At 41.7% G+C, this 18,693-nt stretch overlaps 1 protein-coding gene across 11 annotated transcripts in view; it reads right to left on the minus strand.

Moving 5' to 3' along the window:
* The window catches only part of kmt2d (lysine (K)-specific methyltransferase 2D), a 207,723-nt gene that overhangs the window by 100,070 nt on the left and 88,960 nt on the right, over positions 1 to 18,693 (minus strand). For 9 of the 11 annotated variants that reach the window (XM_067976637.1, XM_067976647.1, XM_067976643.1 and 6 more), the window contains 2 exons: positions 9,259 to 9,430; positions 7,647 to 7,748 (listed from right to left, as the gene is read on the minus strand). In XM_067976637.1, coding sequence (XP_067832738.1) covers positions 7,647 to 7,748; positions 9,259 to 9,430 — 274 coding nt within the window. The remainder of the gene's footprint in view (positions 1 to 7,646; positions 7,749 to 9,258; positions 9,431 to 18,693) is intronic. The other 2 variants (XM_067976644.1, XM_067976639.1) reach the window with 1 other exon arrangement.

Below are 18,693 nucleotides of genomic sequence, written 5' to 3' on the forward strand. Positions count from 1 at the left end.
ACATGGTCCATTGACTTGTTCTCTCAATAGGCCAAATATGGGTGTGTCTCTACAGAAAACTAGGAAGGAAAATAAGCAGCCTGGAAACTTCAAAAATGCTGGAGACCCAACTATCAATTTAAAATGAAATATCCATGCTCTCCAACAGTCACAGCCAGTTAGATTACTGCAAGAACCTGTAGTGGCATATCATTTGAGTCTTATGCCAATTTTTAAGTCTCCTGGGAAAAATTAGATAATGGTAATTTTTTTTTGCCAGAACACAATTTCTACATTTTGAAATACACTACATAAATTCAACAGTTTGCAGAAAGTATGAATTAGCAGAGGTATAGAATTCTAGAGGTATAGAACAAGAGGTATAGAACAAGAGGTATAGAATTTCAAAGACTTTAAAAAAAAATGTATTACCAGTTGATCTCCTGTGGCACTGCTCACAAGTTGCCTGGAGCACAGTTGCGATGGTTAGCTGCTAAGATGGAGCTGTGTTTAACGTGGCCTGTCCTTTAAGGCCAATCCCCTCAAGTACTCCCTGTGGGGAAGTGGTCTGAGCAGGCAAATGCAGATAATTGTAATGGCTTCTAAACTCCTGAGGTCAATTAGGGAGCAGTTGTTACCGGTTCCAGGGCAGAAAAACCCAGCATGAAATGGCTGGCTTTCTTTCCCTCTATTTTTAAGATTGTTTTGTATCTAATAAAATATAACAAGAGTGCAGCACTTTGCAGGACAGGCATGCGCTAGATGATATAATATATCCATCGCACTAATATAGCTTCATATTCACAATTTGTTCTGTTATTTACTTGATTGTAACCTAATCTTTAGGAAAGATTGGTTAAACCAAAGAAAAACTAGAGAAACTGGGGCTCTTTAGTGTTAAAAGGAGGCAACTGAGAGGGGACCCGATAGAAGCATACAAGATATTAAACAGCATCGGTAAGGTTATTGCAGAATACTAATATGCCAGATACTAACCCTGGGGCAGAGGTTAAAACTGGTGAAAGGTAAATTAACAATTGATATCACAAAGCACTTCTTCATGGAAAGAGCGAACAACACTTGGAAAGATCTCCAGGTAGGCTAGTGGAGGCAAATAACTCAAAAGATATTTGGATGACATGATCGGAAGTTATTATTTCTTCTGGATAGATGAACTAAAATGGGCTGAATGACCTCCCTCATCTGTATCTATCTGGTATGCATATATTCTCTCTGCTTTTTAAAAAAAAAGTTGTTCTTACATTCCCGATTCTGTTTTGCTGTTTCTCTTCAGTCAGTTGCTGATTCTGTCAATGATACTGGTGGCAAATATCAGAAAACCTTTGGGATTTGTGTAAGGCAACAAGATTGAGAATGGTTTCTTTGCAAGCTTTGCAGAATCAAAGTTTAGCATTGTGATGGCCTTGTTTTATGGAATGGGAGGAAAGAATTGATAGATATTAAAAGGACAGACAGATCAGAACCAGTGCACCAGAAGCCGAGGATTGGCAAGTACATGCATCAGGAGTAAGGGCACGCAGGTCAAATGTCAGCACATGTAGATTGGAGACAGATGAGCCAGGAGTCAGCATACATCAAACTAATGGTGGGCAGCGACAGGTTTTTTCTGCCTCCTCTCCCCCTGCAAAAGTGCATCTACCATGGTATTGATCACAAGGCCAGCTGCAGATGCACTAGGGCCAGAAGGCGTCCTCAAAACCAAACTCCAAGCCCAGGCCACTAATGGACATTAGGCCTCAGGCAGAAAATGTTTTGCATTTCCAACAGATTTGGGCAATTTTCTGTGCAAATTATTAAAATTTTTACATTTGCTATAAATTGTATTCGCTACCCTGTATAGTCAACTGACTGAGTGAAAAAGATGGCAGCTTGAAGGATCTACAAAAATTGTCACCGATTTCACTAGTGTCTTTTTTAAAAAAAATTGGTAGTGGTTTGCTGATTCTGAAGTGGTCATTTACAGTCCCACTTACGACACGTTGATTGGTATGGTCCAATCTTGTTCAGTTGTGAGGCCTGCATTCTCATAGAATCATACAGCACAGAAGGCAGCCATTTGGCCCATCGTGCCTGAGCCAGCTCTTCGTAAGAGCTATCCAATTAGTCCCACTCACCCCCCAACTCTTTCCCCGTAGCTCTGCAAATTTTTCCTTTTCAAGTATGTATCCAATTCCCTTTGGAAAGTTACTATTGAATCTGCTTCCACCACCCTTTCAGGCAGTGCATTCCAGATCATAATTTTTTTTTTTATTCGTTCATGAGATGTGGGCGTCGCTGGCGAGGCCGGCATTTATTGCCCATCCCTAATTGCCCTTGAGAAGGTGGTGGTGAGCCAGGAGTCAGCACACAACAACAAAATAATTCGCTGCGTAAGAAAATTCTCATCTCCCCTTGATTCTTTTATGTAAACCATACCTCAGCCAATCAGATGCACGTCTGAAATAGATTAAAAGTCTTGCGTACAGTGTGCACATTCTGCAAGTGTTAATACTTACTTCCTGTAAAAGTTGCCCCCGTCATACATTTGCGACTCACCACGAGCACCTCCATGGGAGATTTGCTAATACGCACACACAGATGTGTTACTTTGCTCACAATGAATCTGATCATCCCATGCAACGCACAATATATTATGGCGACCGATGATTTACATTGTTTGAATAAATCAAATTGTGCTTTTATTGTAGAGTACTAGTTATTGGTACTTTCAGCCTCGGAATCGACAACTGTGTGCCAATTTTTACATAATGCATTTAATGAGGTTTATACGACGTGATTGAGAATGTAAAATAAAATAGATTTTAATTTCTACATAATTTCTCAAGTGAAGTTAATTCAGTTGAAAAATGTGAATGTATATTGAAAGCTTTTTACTGAATTATAGAGGTTGCTGAATAAAGGAAATGGGAAATATTAATATATATAAATCAAATAAATATAAATATATATAAAACAAAAAAATAAAAAATACAATTTGTATAAAAATATTTACATGAAGGGTAATTACTTGGACTATTGCTTATAGAATTTTACAGCACAGGAGGCCACTTGGCCCGTCGTGCCTGTACCGGCTGTTTGATTTAGTCCCACACCCCAGCTTTTTCCCCATAAGCCTGGAAATTAATCCTCTTTAAGTACATGTCCAATTGCCTTTTGAAAGTTCCACCACCCGTTCAGGTAGTGCGTTCCAGATCTTAACAACACTGAAAAATATTCTCCTCATTTCCCCTCTAGTTCTTTTGCCAATTATTTTAAACCTATGACCTCTGGTTACCAACCCACTTGACAGGGGGAACAGTTTCTCCCTATTTACTCTATTAAAACCCCTCAATTAGGTCTCCCCCTTAACCTTCTCTGCTCTGAGAAGAACAATCCCAGATTCTCCAATCTCTCCTCGTAACTAAAATCCCTCATCCCTGGTAAACCTCTTCTGTACCCTCTCCAAGGCCTTGATGTCCTTCCTAAAATGTGGTGCCCAGAATTGTACACAATATATACATATATATATATAAACTAATGTATATTGTTTATAATATACATATTATTTATATATATGTATATTATAAACAATATTATTAAAGTATATTATTTATATATATGTATATAACATTTGTATTTCTGAATGTGTCAAGTGTGCACACGAGCTGGGGGGGGGGGGGGGCGCGAGAGAATGAATGAATTTCAGTGGACGAGAGAGAGCGAGAAAGGTAGTCTTCATGTAGAAACCAGACAGTGAGTGAGTGCAATTGTGTGCTGGGGGAAGGTTGTCTTTATGTTGAGTGTCTGACAGTGGGTGGGGCAAGTTGTGGCATAGTGTTTAAGTGGAAGATTGTTTTAAAGGGGATGTTGGCATTTGTCACGAGAATGTAAATGTAGATGCGTGATGGACACAGGAGGAAAACTGAGGAGTTTGGATTGAGTGGGGGAGAGATAAAACGTCCAGAGGGTAAGGGGCGCGGAGAACACATAAGTGCAATGCGCACTTGAAAATCTAAAAGTATTTCCCAGCTCAGTGCTTGGTCTCTCTCATTTTAGCCCAACCTCCCTCTCACCTTCCCCCCTCTTCGCCTTCACACCCTCCCCACCTTGTTCCTCGACTCCCTTTTTCCCTCTCCCAACCCTGCCTCCCTCAATACCCCCGTCTCTGACCCCCCTCATCATTCTGACCCCCCTCATCATTCTGACCCCCCTCATCATTCTGACCCCCCTCATCATTCTGACCCCCCCCCACCTACCCACGGTGTCTCTCCCCCTTCTCTCCCCCTCATTCTATCGCAACCGTTGTGTCTCCCCGCACCCCCCCCCCAACCTTTTACTATTTCATCTGTCCACCGCCCCTCTCTCGCACCCGCTATGTGTGCCCGTCACACTCTCACTCCCTTTTACTGTGGGGAGTGCCTTTTGCTGATATGAGCCCAAAGGTATTTTTCTTAGCTGTAAGAGCAGGCAATATCATGAAGATCTCCTGAAGATCTTAGCTCTGGAATCCTTCCATCACGGCAGGGCTGGACATTACACAACAGTCAACCTGCATAATGTTACGTGATTTAACATTGCAATTACCTGTCACAGCGCCACCTACCTGCGTAACAGGTACTGCATGGAATATTTATGATATGCAACAGATATTTACTAGCAAATCTCCCATGGTGTTGCTGACAATGAGTCAATGGATAAGTTTCATGCTATATAATCTAAGACATATTGAGGCCATTCATTTACAGTGATCGAAGAAGTTAAATTATGTTTTTATTAAAATGTAAGCAATACAATTGGTCTCAAATTTTATGATGTGCACAATTGCATGGAAATTGTAAATCAACTGTTTTAATTGCCATTAAAAGTTAGCTTTATCAGTTACCTTTTTTAAAAAAAAGTCCCAGATACGGAGAAAGATCGTAGGGAAGTTGTTCCATTTAGTCAGGAGGTAGGTTGTAGGAACCACTTGTTGTAGTAGTGGGAAGTTGGGGGTGGGGGGGCTCATGTGCATTGATAATGTCAGGATGGTGATCCTGGGGTCAGTCAGTAGGAGTCAATGGGGAAGCGGGGAAAGAGGAAGAGGACGGCACAAGGGTCCAGGAGAACTCTAATAGGAGTTACAGGGTGTGAATGCAGTGGTGGTCATGGTATTTGGGAACACAGAGAAGGACATACCAAGATCTGATGGAAATAAGAGAGGAGAGAAGCGGTGAAACAATCTAGGGGTGTGGGTGGACTAGGAGCGGGGTCCCAGCATGGAGAGTGGTGGTGTGGGAGGATGGACTTGGAATGAGTCAGTCTTGGGATGGCACTGACTGTGTGAGAGCTTTGGGAAGAGGGATGCTGGGTGTGGGAATACCTACAGGAAGGTTGCAGAGTGCTATGACAGTAGTGCAGTGGTGGGGTTCTCTCGGGCAGGGCAGCCATGGGAGGGAAAGGGATGGTTGTGTGGAGCGGGAGACGGGGCAAAAGGTGCTCAGGGCAGGGGAATTTTTTTTTAAAAAGATCTCCTCTGCAGTTATTTGAGGACATTATACATACACGTACAGAGACAGGTTTTCACTGGTCGGTGTTGGGGAAACAAATCTTGGCACCACCTCCGGTGACCGTCTCCCCTCCCCAAACTGTGCCACAACCGAACCCTGATTCTCAACCTCAAGCCCCGAACACCCCATCCACAGCGCAAAGTTGAAGTTCCTTAAGCCCATTTTCAGTGCCTTTAATATTGTAGAAGTGCTGAAAACTTTAAGAAACTTTAGGCCAGTTTGTGGCGTTAAGAATTAAGCTTTCAAGGCGGGGGCCAGGCCTTGAGAGTTAAAGTCAGGGCCTGCCAGGACGAGGGGGGGAGGGAGGGGGAGGGAAAGAGAGGATGGAGTGATGGCTGCTGAGAGGCGGCAGCTGCAAGCATCAAGTTACGTGTCCAGCATTACTACTCCAAGACAGGTGGCACTGTGGACAACAGTGCCACCTATTTTGAAAACTGATCTGGGTGGTCTCAGAGCTAAGTATACAAAAACGCCACCTAACATGGAAACCAAAAGTGAAGACCCAATGAGAGATAAGTAAAATGAATAAGTAAGTTTAATCACAATAACGTGACAAGTCAGTCAGATGGAAAAAGTGAAAAAAAGATTCAGCAGGAAAGCATTACAGTAAGTGCGGCACTTTTTTGTGCTCAAGGCAGGTGATGGCAGTGCTGTGAAAAGGAGCAATTTCTATTTCAGACACCCAGTGTCAGCATCATGCACTCCCACGAAAAGTACAACAGAGGTAGAGGCAGAACAAAGCTCACTTCACACTTCTCCAATATTGTGCCTCAGCCCCAACTTCATAAGACTGCACTAATTGGGCACCCCCATCACCCACACCCGCCCCGCCCCCCCCTCACTCCAATAGGCCTGTCTGAGTGACACTGCCAACAAGTGCTAAGTTGGAGGCAGTATTGTGCTGTAGGCCCATGCCCACTAGGAACAGGATTGAGACTGCCCAAACTTTTTTTTTGGTCAGCCAGGTGTCTAAGATCTAAAAACCAGTCACCCAAATCAAGCTGCTGACAACGCTATACCCACTTGTAGGGTTTCTGTTTGTCCAATGTGGATTGCACACAGTTCTCGAAGGGATACCTCCCACTTACCCAAATTCAGAAAGCTTAGGGCACAGGTCAGCAGAGCCCAGGCTTCTTGACCGCCAAGTGTGCACAGGGGTACTGCTAGGGTATAGCCAGACAAAATAGCGCAGCTTACCACAGCACACCACTTCAATTTCTGCTGCTTATTCAGCTGGACGATACACTGTTTTATAACAGGAGCGTCATGCCACATAATTCACAGCCTATTATTCTGCTGCTGAGTTGAAGTTTCATTCGTTTAAGGTTACAAAGTCTAAATATTGTTAAGTAAACACTGGTTGAGCTCACTTTAATTGCTCTTTAGGCTGCAGATTGATTAAGTGTGATTGGCAAGGTCAGTCAGGCTCCTGTCAATTAAGGTATTTTCAATTGCTGGATAAATTCGTACATGTCAAAAGCTGTCGTTGGTTCTTTATACTTATTTTTTTTTAAAAAGGACACATTAATTTGTAGTATGGCACTTGTAGTGTGACCAACAAGAAATGTGTACAATGCATACTGTTTTTAATTACATTACGATATCGGTCTTTGTAGATTTTTCTGTGCTGCATGCTATGTCCAGGAGGAAAAATAGCTGACCCGTTCAAAGCCTTTACCAAAGTCATTCAATGCCTAACCACAAGAAACATATGGACTGAGACCTTCAGAAATACATGTATGATACTTGTCTTACAACTTTTCTTCCCATATCAGCAAGCACCCCACATTCTGGCTGGATACCTTGCCCCATCATTCTATGGAGCATCGCAATAGTACAACACACTGCATCACTGGACTTTGTAATGAAAACAATTTACCAGGGGTTAATTCATTTATTTTGGAATTTAAATCAATAGCCTTAGCATAGTGCACGTATTCTCTGCATTTGTGAATCCTGAATTCCTATTAGATCACAATCAGCTTCTGAATTTAATGCAGAGCGCTACGGAAACCTGAGGATGAGGGGAATACAGCTGTCATAGTGCATTTTGTTTAGGCAGTCTTCAACAGACAGAATTTATTAATCACACGATTATACATTTTCTACTCCTCCACTTACCCATTCCATCTGGCTGAGTTTCTTCAGTTTTAGGTGGCTCATCTGGAATTGGATCTCCGTTACGTTCAAGAGGGCCTTGGATTGTCTTTGTATTAGGAGCTGCTGTAATTAAATGGAAATAGTTATCGATATAGAAAAATTAATCCTCAGTAGCAGTCAATAGGAAAAATAAAATCGTTTCAACAGATACTAAATGAAGAGCTCATTGGCTTACTTTTATGTTAACTCATCGATATCATTTCACTAGTATCGGTCAGAAAGTCTGCAAATCTGACCAACTGGCATTGTGTTTCTGAATTCAGATGATTTGTATAGATTAGAAACATTAGTGGCCTCAGCACTAATATGTTTATGTGAAAAATCTGAACAACATTTCCCCCCACTATTATAGATGACAATGAAGGGGCTGTGCAATGGAGATTTACATCCTTGTTTTATGTATGTAATATAAATTCAGATTAATTATTCTATTCATATAAGTAGCTTTCTTTTGTGCATCCTGAAATGGTTGAACGAGTTTTTTTAAAATAAACTATTTGATGCAGAGGTGCAAAGTGGTATCAGTGATGCAAGAGGCAGATTCAATTGATCCAAGCCCTTTTTGTAAATCCATATCAACAGATCATTTTTTTTTTGAAGTGCAGTCCAGCTATTATACTACCAACTTACTCATACTGATTCTTATCACTGGATGGAACTACAATGAATTAACATTGAACTGTTGCAGTATCCACTTTCTGGAACAAGGTATCATTTGTGCAGAAATAAGACACTGCAGTAAAACAGAAAGGGAATTTGAAATGGAACGGGAAATAAATGGAAAAGTGAAAAATACTCTAGGTTAGGGTACTATAGTGGTCTTATCCTCATATTTCTGAACTCCTTACCAGGTTTAAATTTATCAATTGCAACCCAATTACAACAGTCTTCTTGCTTTTTTGTTTACAGGGCACAAGGATGTTTCATCATTCCATCTTGGATTTCAGTGCAATTGCCCCTCCACTCTACTGAAAGCAATAAAATGGGTTCCTTGAAGTCAAAAGCTGGACTTCCATCATGCCAATTTTCTTTTCAGGAGGTGGGAGAAGACATTCCTTTTTCCCGAGGCTCTCCATGTTTTGCAGCATCACCAAGTCGTCACGAATGCCGCTCTCAAGCCAGGTGCCAGAAGGTGCAGAGGGCAACTCAAGGGGACTTTCTCCTTCCACACTAGAGAAACCGATGGCCTCTAATGCAGCTCCTTCTAATAGCACAGCTGAGATTGATAACTCGACATGTGGAAAATTGTAGATGCCATTTTGTTATGCAAGGCATTGCTGGCTCTGATGGATGGCCCACAGGCTAATAACCCTTTCCCTGTATTCACTTGGGGACGGGAAGCATTTTTTCATGAATATTCTAGTGTAAAGCCATTGTAGGATTTTATCATGGACTATTCATTCAAAGTGCTTTTTGTGTGACCATTGCAATCAGTTATTTTAAAATTAGGCCCAGAACAAATGCTCAGATTGATAAGATTTTGTCACAGTGGTCAGATTTGATCTTTTAAAATATGTGCTAAGGCTCAATATTGAAATATATCCAAAAATATTATTGTTGCTAAGCCCCTCACCCCTCTCCTGGGCTCCATCGTGCTTTTCATCAGTTGGGTCCTTCTGCTGAGGTGCCAAGTCCGATTGAGGTGTGGCTTGTGGGAACTCAGTGCTTTTATTGTCAGAGAAACCCTCTGAGCTGAGGCAAACTTTCCGACTGCTGTCCAGCAGTGACTTTCCAAAGAACGCTTCCTGTCAGATATGGAAGGTTAAGAAAAAAATCTCTGCTAACCTACAAATCATAAACGGAAAGTAAAATTTCCAAGTGTGTATACTTATAAAATTACTTTTCATTATGTCTAATATCAGGATCTCCATTGTTAAAAGCAGAGTACAACACAGCACAACAAATGTAAATTACCTACCTTAGGTACGATCATCCTCATTTTTGAAGGTAGTTCAAAATCCACATACAAATAAGTCCTCGTTGAAATGAGGTGGTAAAAATACCAGGACAGTATAACTTTTAAAAGTTTGGCACCACACAAGGCCATGACAGTCACGTGACCTTCCCCCACTCCACTGCATATATAGGCCTCATTCTGGGAGCATATCTCAGTTCTCTTGAAAGAAGGCTGCAGCAGATTTAGAGAATTGATGATAATCAGAAAGTTAAATACAAGACTTAAAAGGAAGTTCCAAGTTTTCACCACATTAGAGGGAGGAAGCTTTGCATATGGAGGCTGAACTACAATAGAATGAGGAACACCATACCAAAAAGGAAGGTAATGTAACATTCTTCCTCATTGTTCAAACTCCACACACAAATGGGTGAAAATTGCACTGTAAACAAGAGGTGACATTCTCAAAGACTGAACATTGATACCAGCCTAGAACACAGCAGTGCCATAGCACTCATCACTTTAAGCTGTCCAATCAAGAATTCATAAAAGCATGTGCATTACTCTCTGCAGCTGCTTTGCAGTGTCAAAAGAAACCCAGTGCCTCCTGATTCATGTGATCACATCATAAGTAGAATGAGTTCATACTATTCTCGGTGGTCTCCAGTAAGTGGACAACACAATGACATATGCTCTGTTAGCTAGATGCTGTTTTAATGGGTTTAATGAATATTTTGTTACCAAATAAAGCTGGAATGATGGTTTTACTTGGTTCTCTTTACATACAGCGGTGACCATAAATGAAGCAATCCTTCCTTTCAAAGCAAGAGAAAATAATGTCAAAAGAAACCCACTGCATACTAGCTGACACAAGAATCCAAGTGGAATGAGCTGCAACATTCCCACATAACTCCCAGCTATTCACTACAGATCCTGAGAAAAATGCCATTTTTACGTTCAAATGTCAGACTTCATCCTATGAGTACTCTACCTGCAGGGCAAAATAAATAAGTCGGATTTACCATCACAACATGAAGGTAATTAACAGAGGCAGGTAGGGGGAGCAGGGGCTGTGGAAGCTCCTCCGCCGCAAAAAGAAATCCTTCAAAGTCTGGGCATGGAAGAGTGCAGCACTGGAGCCATAACAGGGAACACCTTTAAACTTTGCTGGTACATCTTATTCACTACCTGTTACCCATACAGATCCTTTCCTTGGAGGAGAATGTCTAACAATTTGACCTTTACCTGCACAGAAAAATACAACAGACGAGCAAACCATATTCTTTTGTAGGGCATTAATGGTAGACTACTGCAACAGCTAAACTGTCTGCTTAACATTGGTCAATGATCTGTCCAAGGAGACATCAGGGGTTAGAGTAGCTGCAACATTTATTTGTGCTACTTGCTTGTAGAAACATTTTAACCTATAGTCATTTTGGAAGGTTCCTTGGGCATAAAGATGCTTTCCCTGTCGGTCCAACTTCCTGTATTCTTTTTCTGGAATACTGATTAATGCTTTTATTGGCAATATTGTAGCTCCACTAGTCACTGCCCTCCAGCCAGAACAACTTCTATTTGATCACCATTTTCCACTTCCTAGTGTCAAGCCAGTTTTCAATTCAACTAACTCATTCACCATTAACCTCAAGAGCCCCGACCTTCATTAAAAACTTAATCAAATGCAATTGAAATTCCAAATAAATTCACACTCAGACCAAAGTTATGCAAGCAATTCACCAGCTGAAAATGGGAAGAGCCCACAATGTTGTAATCTCACCCAGGATATGAATAAACTCAGTGGTCAGCAAATGGTGGATCAACTACAATGTTTAGTCAATACAGTGCGGCAGGCAAAGCAAATTTCCTGACTGGCTACAAGCAATAATTATTTCTTTTTAGAAGGATGCTATTTCAACTGCTCCATTTTTGTAGGATTTCGGCATCAACTCCTGGCAGGGTCTTCGCATTAGTACTAATCAGAAGCATACAATACTTCGTCTCAAAGGGATCAACAGTTTGGATTCATGCCAGGGAACTCTACCACTGATTTTTTTTTTCTTGAGACTATTGCCACAATAAGTACAGGATTCAACAGACCATTTTAACATCCTCTGTTGATCGCAAAAAAGCCACTGCTTTTGTCAACCACAAGGCTTTGTGGCAGCTGCTTCTGGCTGACGTGTGTGCCAGCAAAAGACTTACAAACGTTTTAATTGTTGTATAGTGACAGCGCTGAGCATATTTGTATTGGAAATCAACTGACCAGTCAGGTGTTTGCCAAGATTGTTTTATGGCCTAAAATAGGTAGGCACAGAATTCTGATGGCAATCATAACGGGATCAACTGCTGAAATTCACATCAGCAAAACCTTTAACACCGATTTGTGCTGTGTTGATGATGGTCATTTTTGCTGAAAACGAACATGTCTCAGAGACTCGCAGATGTCCGTCCAAAGAAACTGTCAAATTTGGAATGAGAACCAACTGGCCTAAGACGAAAGCAACGCGCTTCCATGAACAGTCACTGTCAGCTGCTTGTCTGCAACTCAGAAACAACACCATCAAGTACGCTGAACAATTTATCTACCTTGGTATCAGCATCCATAGCTACAATATTAGCATGGAAGTAAAATGAAGAATTAATCTTGCTGCATCAATCATGTGCAGCCTTCAACGGTACCTGTGGTGGAACAGAACTGGTAACCTGAAGATGGAAGTTTCAATTTCTTTTGTGCTGCTATAGCATCAACATTGCAATATGGCAATGAAACTGGACTCTGGTTAGATTTCAACGACAGCAATTATCAGCCTTAAACAAGCAATCGCCTACTCCACATCAACTGGCAATGCACCACAAATGCTCATCTATTACCTGCAACATTGGCCAACCAACCATTCTGCTACTTCGGACTTGTCGCTCAACTACCCACCCCTCCCAGGCACCAGGTGCATGGGTCATCTTCACCAACCCACAACCACCAGAACTAAAGCACCCACAAGGATGACCCTGTGCTTGCTGGGCTGATCAACTCAAAAATTAACACCAAAGATTATCCTGTGACCCAGCTGATCAACATGACACTGAACAGAAGCATCTGGCATCATCTTGTTTCACTTCACCATGACCATACCTGCCATGTGCAATTTATCACAGGGACATACTTTTTTTCCAAATCCCTAAAAACCTTTTATATTTAAAATAAAAAGTATTGCATTCACATAATCCAGGAGTTAACCAAGACCCGCAACAACTTCTGCAGCTAAAATTGGAGGATAAAATTGTGTCAACAGGCCTCTGTACAGACAACACATGGCCAAGTCACTAAAACAACTAATGCTATGGCCCAGGACCGTACAAGTTCTGCCTAATGCAAGATCAAGAAGTGGAATTTAAGCTCCCCGTTAAGAAAATTTCATTTTTTATTGCCTCCTCTCCTGAAGGCATTACCCGCTTGCTGCAGTACAGTTCCATGTCAGCCTCCTATATTTTGCCCAACTGGCCATTCTTCATGTGTGAGTCAAAAATATAGTGAATGCTGCAATGCCCTTTGACCATGGAGGGCAGAGGTGAGCCTCAGCGTTTCTTCATGTCAGCACTTCCACACTTTCAGCAAGAGTCCTGGATGGTGATCAAGAGCAGGAGTCTTCACCGATTTACTTCTCCCTAAACCAGTGGCACTGAGGCCAAATTAGTACCGCAATTGCTACCTTGACCAAGAACCTACTCAACACAGGCCAGGTATCAAACTTGGAGCCTTCCTGGTCTGTATGACTTATTAGTGTGTCACTGGGGGAACATGCTTAAGAAAATTTTGAGAGGACAGATCTACTTTTGAAGCCAGAACATTGATGTGAGTTGCTGTCAGCCAAGGTTAGCATTGCTGGCTGCAGCAGAAAACTAAATATTGCCTCTGATTTGGAATCTATTTGGCACCAGTCTAATGGCCGAGCCTGGATATATTGTAGTGCTGTCAGCTGTTTCCGGCGCTGGTGGTCGCAGATTAGTCCCAGTTGTGTGCTGTGCACGCACGTGTGTCGATTTCCCTCTAACTGCGATTGTATCGATTGATACATTAACGGTTTTAATGACTTGAGCTCAGCTATCAGTAGGCATTTGAGGACCTGGCGAACCCCAATATTGAGTAATTCTATAACTTCAACTGAAGAAAAAGTATCTTGGTGGATATACAACACATAGGTCCAGCTTTATAAGCTGACAAGGAACATAACTCAACTGCATTGTTATGCTGGACTATTCATTATGTTTGATTATCTGATGTGGAGTTGTGCTGTGATACAAGCTGGAACTCAAGGTGTCTTTCGGCCATGTTTCAAGGAAAGCAACAAGGAAGAATTTCTTTCCAGTGAAATGTACTCTCATAACTGGCCCTACTGTTTAGTTTGGCACAGACTACACTGTTACAGAAATCATGGGTCAGTAGACAATAAAAATAATTTTGTGAGTGTCCGTCACAGGGAAGGATCCAGACAAGATGTGCAGATCTTCAGAGTGTGTACCAGAACTAAATTCAAGGATGAATAAGATATCAATTTGGTGACACAGATCCTGACTGACAAAATAGGAACACAAAAATGATGTAGCATGTTCCAGGACCAAAAGTCAAATGCTGATTTTGCAAAATGTGAAATTCACTGAAAAAGTAAAATTTTTACAGAAATTTAAAACAGAAGAAAAAGGTGTGAGAGAAGTCATGAAAACAGACATGTAGCAACACTAATGTATGCAAAAATACCATGCAATAAAACTGTACAGTGACTTCACAAAAATAAAAAAAAATCACAACCAAGACATGCAATGACCACAGAGCTTTAGCTAATTTTTTTCCTAGCATACCAACAGTTGTACTGCAACCAAGAAAACAAACTGAGATACACTTCCAGAACAAATCTTGCACGTTACCCAGCCGTCCACCCCCCCACCCCCACCCCACCCCCAAAACCAGGGCAAAAAGGCCACATTATTGTAGTTGTACCAATACTCAAAAGTATTCTGTCCCAGTGGTTTTCCCGTTTGGGTGAAAGCCTACTCATCTGTATGTGGAGGCTGAATTCACGAAAAGCTGACATGCCCTGCTTTCCTGTAATAGAACCGTCACTGAATTAGCTTCAGTGCCATCAATGTGCGAAACCCAAGAGAAAACAGATACGCTGCTTCGAGTTTAGCGGACTGCCTGATTTTTCATCTCCATTTCCTAATAGTTTTCCCAGTGCCTGATCAAATGGAATATGTAAGAGCCTTTTACGCTAGCAGAGTGAAGACCTTCATCATTGCAGTTTGGGATGGAGGACCCAGGTGAAACCACCATGCTCTAACCTACCTTGTTGCCTGGTCCCACCCCATCTTCGCCCTCATCTCATTCACTCTTTGTTGCTGCTTCTTCACTCCTATAAACATCTTCATTTGAATTCCTCTAAATAAGATGGCTGAACAGTTTCTTGAAGAACCTCTGCAGCTATTTTAAAAGCTGGAAGGCAAAATAGCGTGCTAAACCCCGTAGATTAGCAGGTTTTCCATTTCCCTGCCCGTATTCAAATTTAACCTGGGTCTTCCATCAAATAGTGGAATCCAACCATGTCCAGAAATGCTGCAGATTGAAATTTAAGGGTGTCTTTTAATTTTTAGTTGGAGAAGGAGGAAAAAAATTAAAAAGGGGAATCTCGTTTTGAACCACAGCTCAATCAATAGCCACTTTAGCCAATGACTCATCTGACCCAACGCCTAAACAGAAGGATAGCGGGTGGAATCCAACTCCGTTGTAACCTGGCCAAATTAACATATCCCCAGTTGTAATCTCGTGACTGAAGTTATGGCTGCTGCAACATGAAGTCTCAAGTTAGTGGTTTTTTTGACCATTTTAAAACAAAAAAACAGTACTTTGCACAATCCTTTGTTCAAACTCACTTATGTTGATGAAATGATGAACACTTCACTTTTAGATAATCTTTACATTCATCACTAGGTATTATCCTGTACATAAACAATGAAAATTTTCCAGAAGGCTACAAAATTTCAATACAAATTTGTGCTAAAGTTGTTGAGAGATGCGGTAACCAGCAACACATAGTACAAAAGTCACAAGAGTCAGCAGTTATACCTACAAACAGCTCCTAAATGAAGCATTAATTAGAAGCCAAATGCTCATTAAACATAAAACATCTCATTTGTCTAATAAACCACAACAAATTATTTCAATGTTGGTTGTGGGTTCTTGCACAAATAATAGCTACTGCATTTGCCTACACAATAGTCACAATATTTCAGTTATTCATTGTATGTGAAGTGCTTTGAGACATTTGAGACACACGATAAGATAACAACAATATTGACACTTGTAGTATGAAGAGCCTCTGATTTGGGGGGTGGGGGAAAGAGGAAGTTTTGAAGATTACACATGGTACAGTCAGTTACTAAATTAGGCAATAATGAATAACAAGTTATGCAAATGTTGGGTTTTACCCTTTTAGCACAAAGGTTTGAGTGCTAAATCAATTGCTGGCACGATTAAAAATTTTGTAACACGAGTGTCTACAAGGCTGGGTGATTGAGCTGGGGATTTGGCAGGTTCACAGCAGTGTCCTTTTTTGAAGCGGAGTACGTTCCCTGGAACCTGCGGGGTTACAGCAAGGAAGGAGACAGCTTTGCAAGTACTGTAGTCAAGTACAGTATTCAAACGCTACTAACTGAAGAAGCACTCTTTCACTTGTGTGTAAAATAACTACTCCCTACACTAACCTCAGTGGTATAAAATTTGCGCCTTATCTAAGTTTATAGGGTAATTTGCCATTTTATTCTGAGGGCATACGGTAATCCCCACTCTCTTCAGAATTTGCAACATTTAAAGTAACACTTATAAAAAGCTTTTCTCAGAGTCTAAGCGCCGAGTGTCATGGCAACACACAATTTTTTTTGCTGTGATGGGGCTGGCCTGATTTTTTCAGTGTTTTTTTATTCCTGTAATGCGACTAGTTAAACCTTGCTTTGCTGTAATGCGATTGGTCAGACCACCGCTGCTGCAACACGGCTGGCCAGGCGCCCTCTCTGCTGCAACGCGGCTGGCCAGGCGCCCTCTCTGCTGCAACGCGGCTGGCCAGGCGACCTTCTCTGCTGCAACGCGGCTGGCCAGACCTTCTCTGCTGCAACACGGCTGGCCAGACCGTCTCTGCTGCAACGCGACTGGTCAGACCTTCTCTGCTGCAATGCGACTGGCCAGACCCCCTTTGCTGCAACGCGACTGGCCAGACCCCCTTTGCTGCAACGCGACTGGTCAGACCTTCTCTGCTGCAACGCGACTGGTCAGACCTTCTCTGCTGCAATGCGACTGGTCAGACCTTCTCTGCTGCAATGCGACTGGTCAGACCTTCTCTGCTGCAATGCGACTGGTCAGACCTTCTCTGCTGCAATGCGACTGGTCAGACCTTCTCTGCTGCAATGCGACTGGTCAGACCTTCTCTGCTGCAATGCGACTGGTCAGACCTTCTCTGCTGCAATGCGACTGGTCAGACCTTCTCTGCTGCAATGCGACTGGTCAGACCTTCTCTGCTGCAATGCGACTGGTCAGACCTTCTCTGCTGCAATGCGACTGGTCAGACCTTCTCTGCTGCAATGCGACTGGTCAGACCTTCTCTGCTGCAATGCGACTGGTCAGATCTGGTGCTGCAATATGACTGGTCAGAATTTTTGGGAGGAGAAAGATTTTATACAATGTGATTACTTACCAATTAGAAATGGAGAAAACAGAGACTTAACCAAAAGAAAAGTGTAATGAAAAAGAAAAAAAATTGACCAACATTCACAAGACTAAACAGATATGCACATTTGGAGTTCATTATCGTCGTCACATCACTAGTTTGATTTAAGATTGAAGCAACAACGGCACTGTAGCAGGATCAAGAGGCACAGGGGTAAAGCTGAAATTTGAAATTAACATTTAGACCGACTAGTCGGGCATTCACAACACCAATGCTACAGCTTCAGGAAATGATCTGGAAAAATGAACTGGGCATGGAACACCCTTGTTATCAATTGCAGGCTATTTCTCATGAAATTGCAATAATGACATAGCAAATTGATCTTCCTGGGTGATCATCTTGCATCATGGACACACAATACATAGACATTTGCTGCCAGCCTAAACATTGCCCAACACAGAATAAAACTCTCACATAAAATCAAAATCATATGTATTATAGTAAGCTATTTCAACTAATCTGTCATCAGATCACTGCTCCAAACCCCATCATTACAGGTTAGCTTTCTAACTATTCCCAGATATCTATTACTCAATACAGGTGGTCAGCTTTTCCCCACATATTAGATACAGTCAACACATTGTAGCGTGTGTGCGCGCATTCTGCTATCCCGACATATGAAAGTGACAACAAAATACAGCACTTGAAATGAATTCTACTCCCACAGAATACCAACAGAGCCCCAAACCATGTTTAAGTAACTTGCAGCAGTAGGAAACATACTCTGAAGTATACAACTAGCTGCACACACTTCAATAAACAGTACTTTAAAAACTGCGATGCAGTGCCACAAAATGGGAGGACAGATCATGCAAGCAGTTCCCTAAGCAGCAAGTTCTTGGTTGCAACTATAGCATTATGAGGAAGTGTTGGGTAAAGGCAAAGTACATCGTCACAGAAATGAAAAATTGATGGAGAGTCTGCCTTGTACCTGTACATCTCCACTTGATGGTCTGGCCAAGATCATGGCTAGGCTGCCTGAATTAGAATATGTTTAAAACATACCAACTACTCTGAAGCTTTGAAAAACGAAATCAACAGCTTGTGGATTGTTTTGAAAGTTCAGTAACAATAGAACCAACCAACATTGTAAACGGTGTGCAATTAACCCTTTCAGCCCTTGTGTTTACATTCTGTATATTTTCATCCAAATACCTGCAAACGTTCAATTATGATCTAGGAAACAAAGAACATTCAACAGTACTTTCTGATCAAAGATTAAGAAAGAGCAATTAATCTGGTTTCATTTTGATGCAGAAATGCTAATATGACCCTTAAAGGATTGAGGGACCAAATATGTTAACAATTTCTGCAGGAACAAATCATTTAGCTTCAGACTTGGCAT

Source organism: Heptranchias perlo, chromosome X, assembly GCF_035084215.1.
Source record: "Heptranchias perlo isolate sHepPer1 chromosome X, sHepPer1.hap1, whole genome shotgun sequence".
Lineage (NCBI taxonomy): Eukaryota > Metazoa > Chordata > Chondrichthyes > Hexanchiformes > Hexanchidae > Heptranchias > Heptranchias perlo.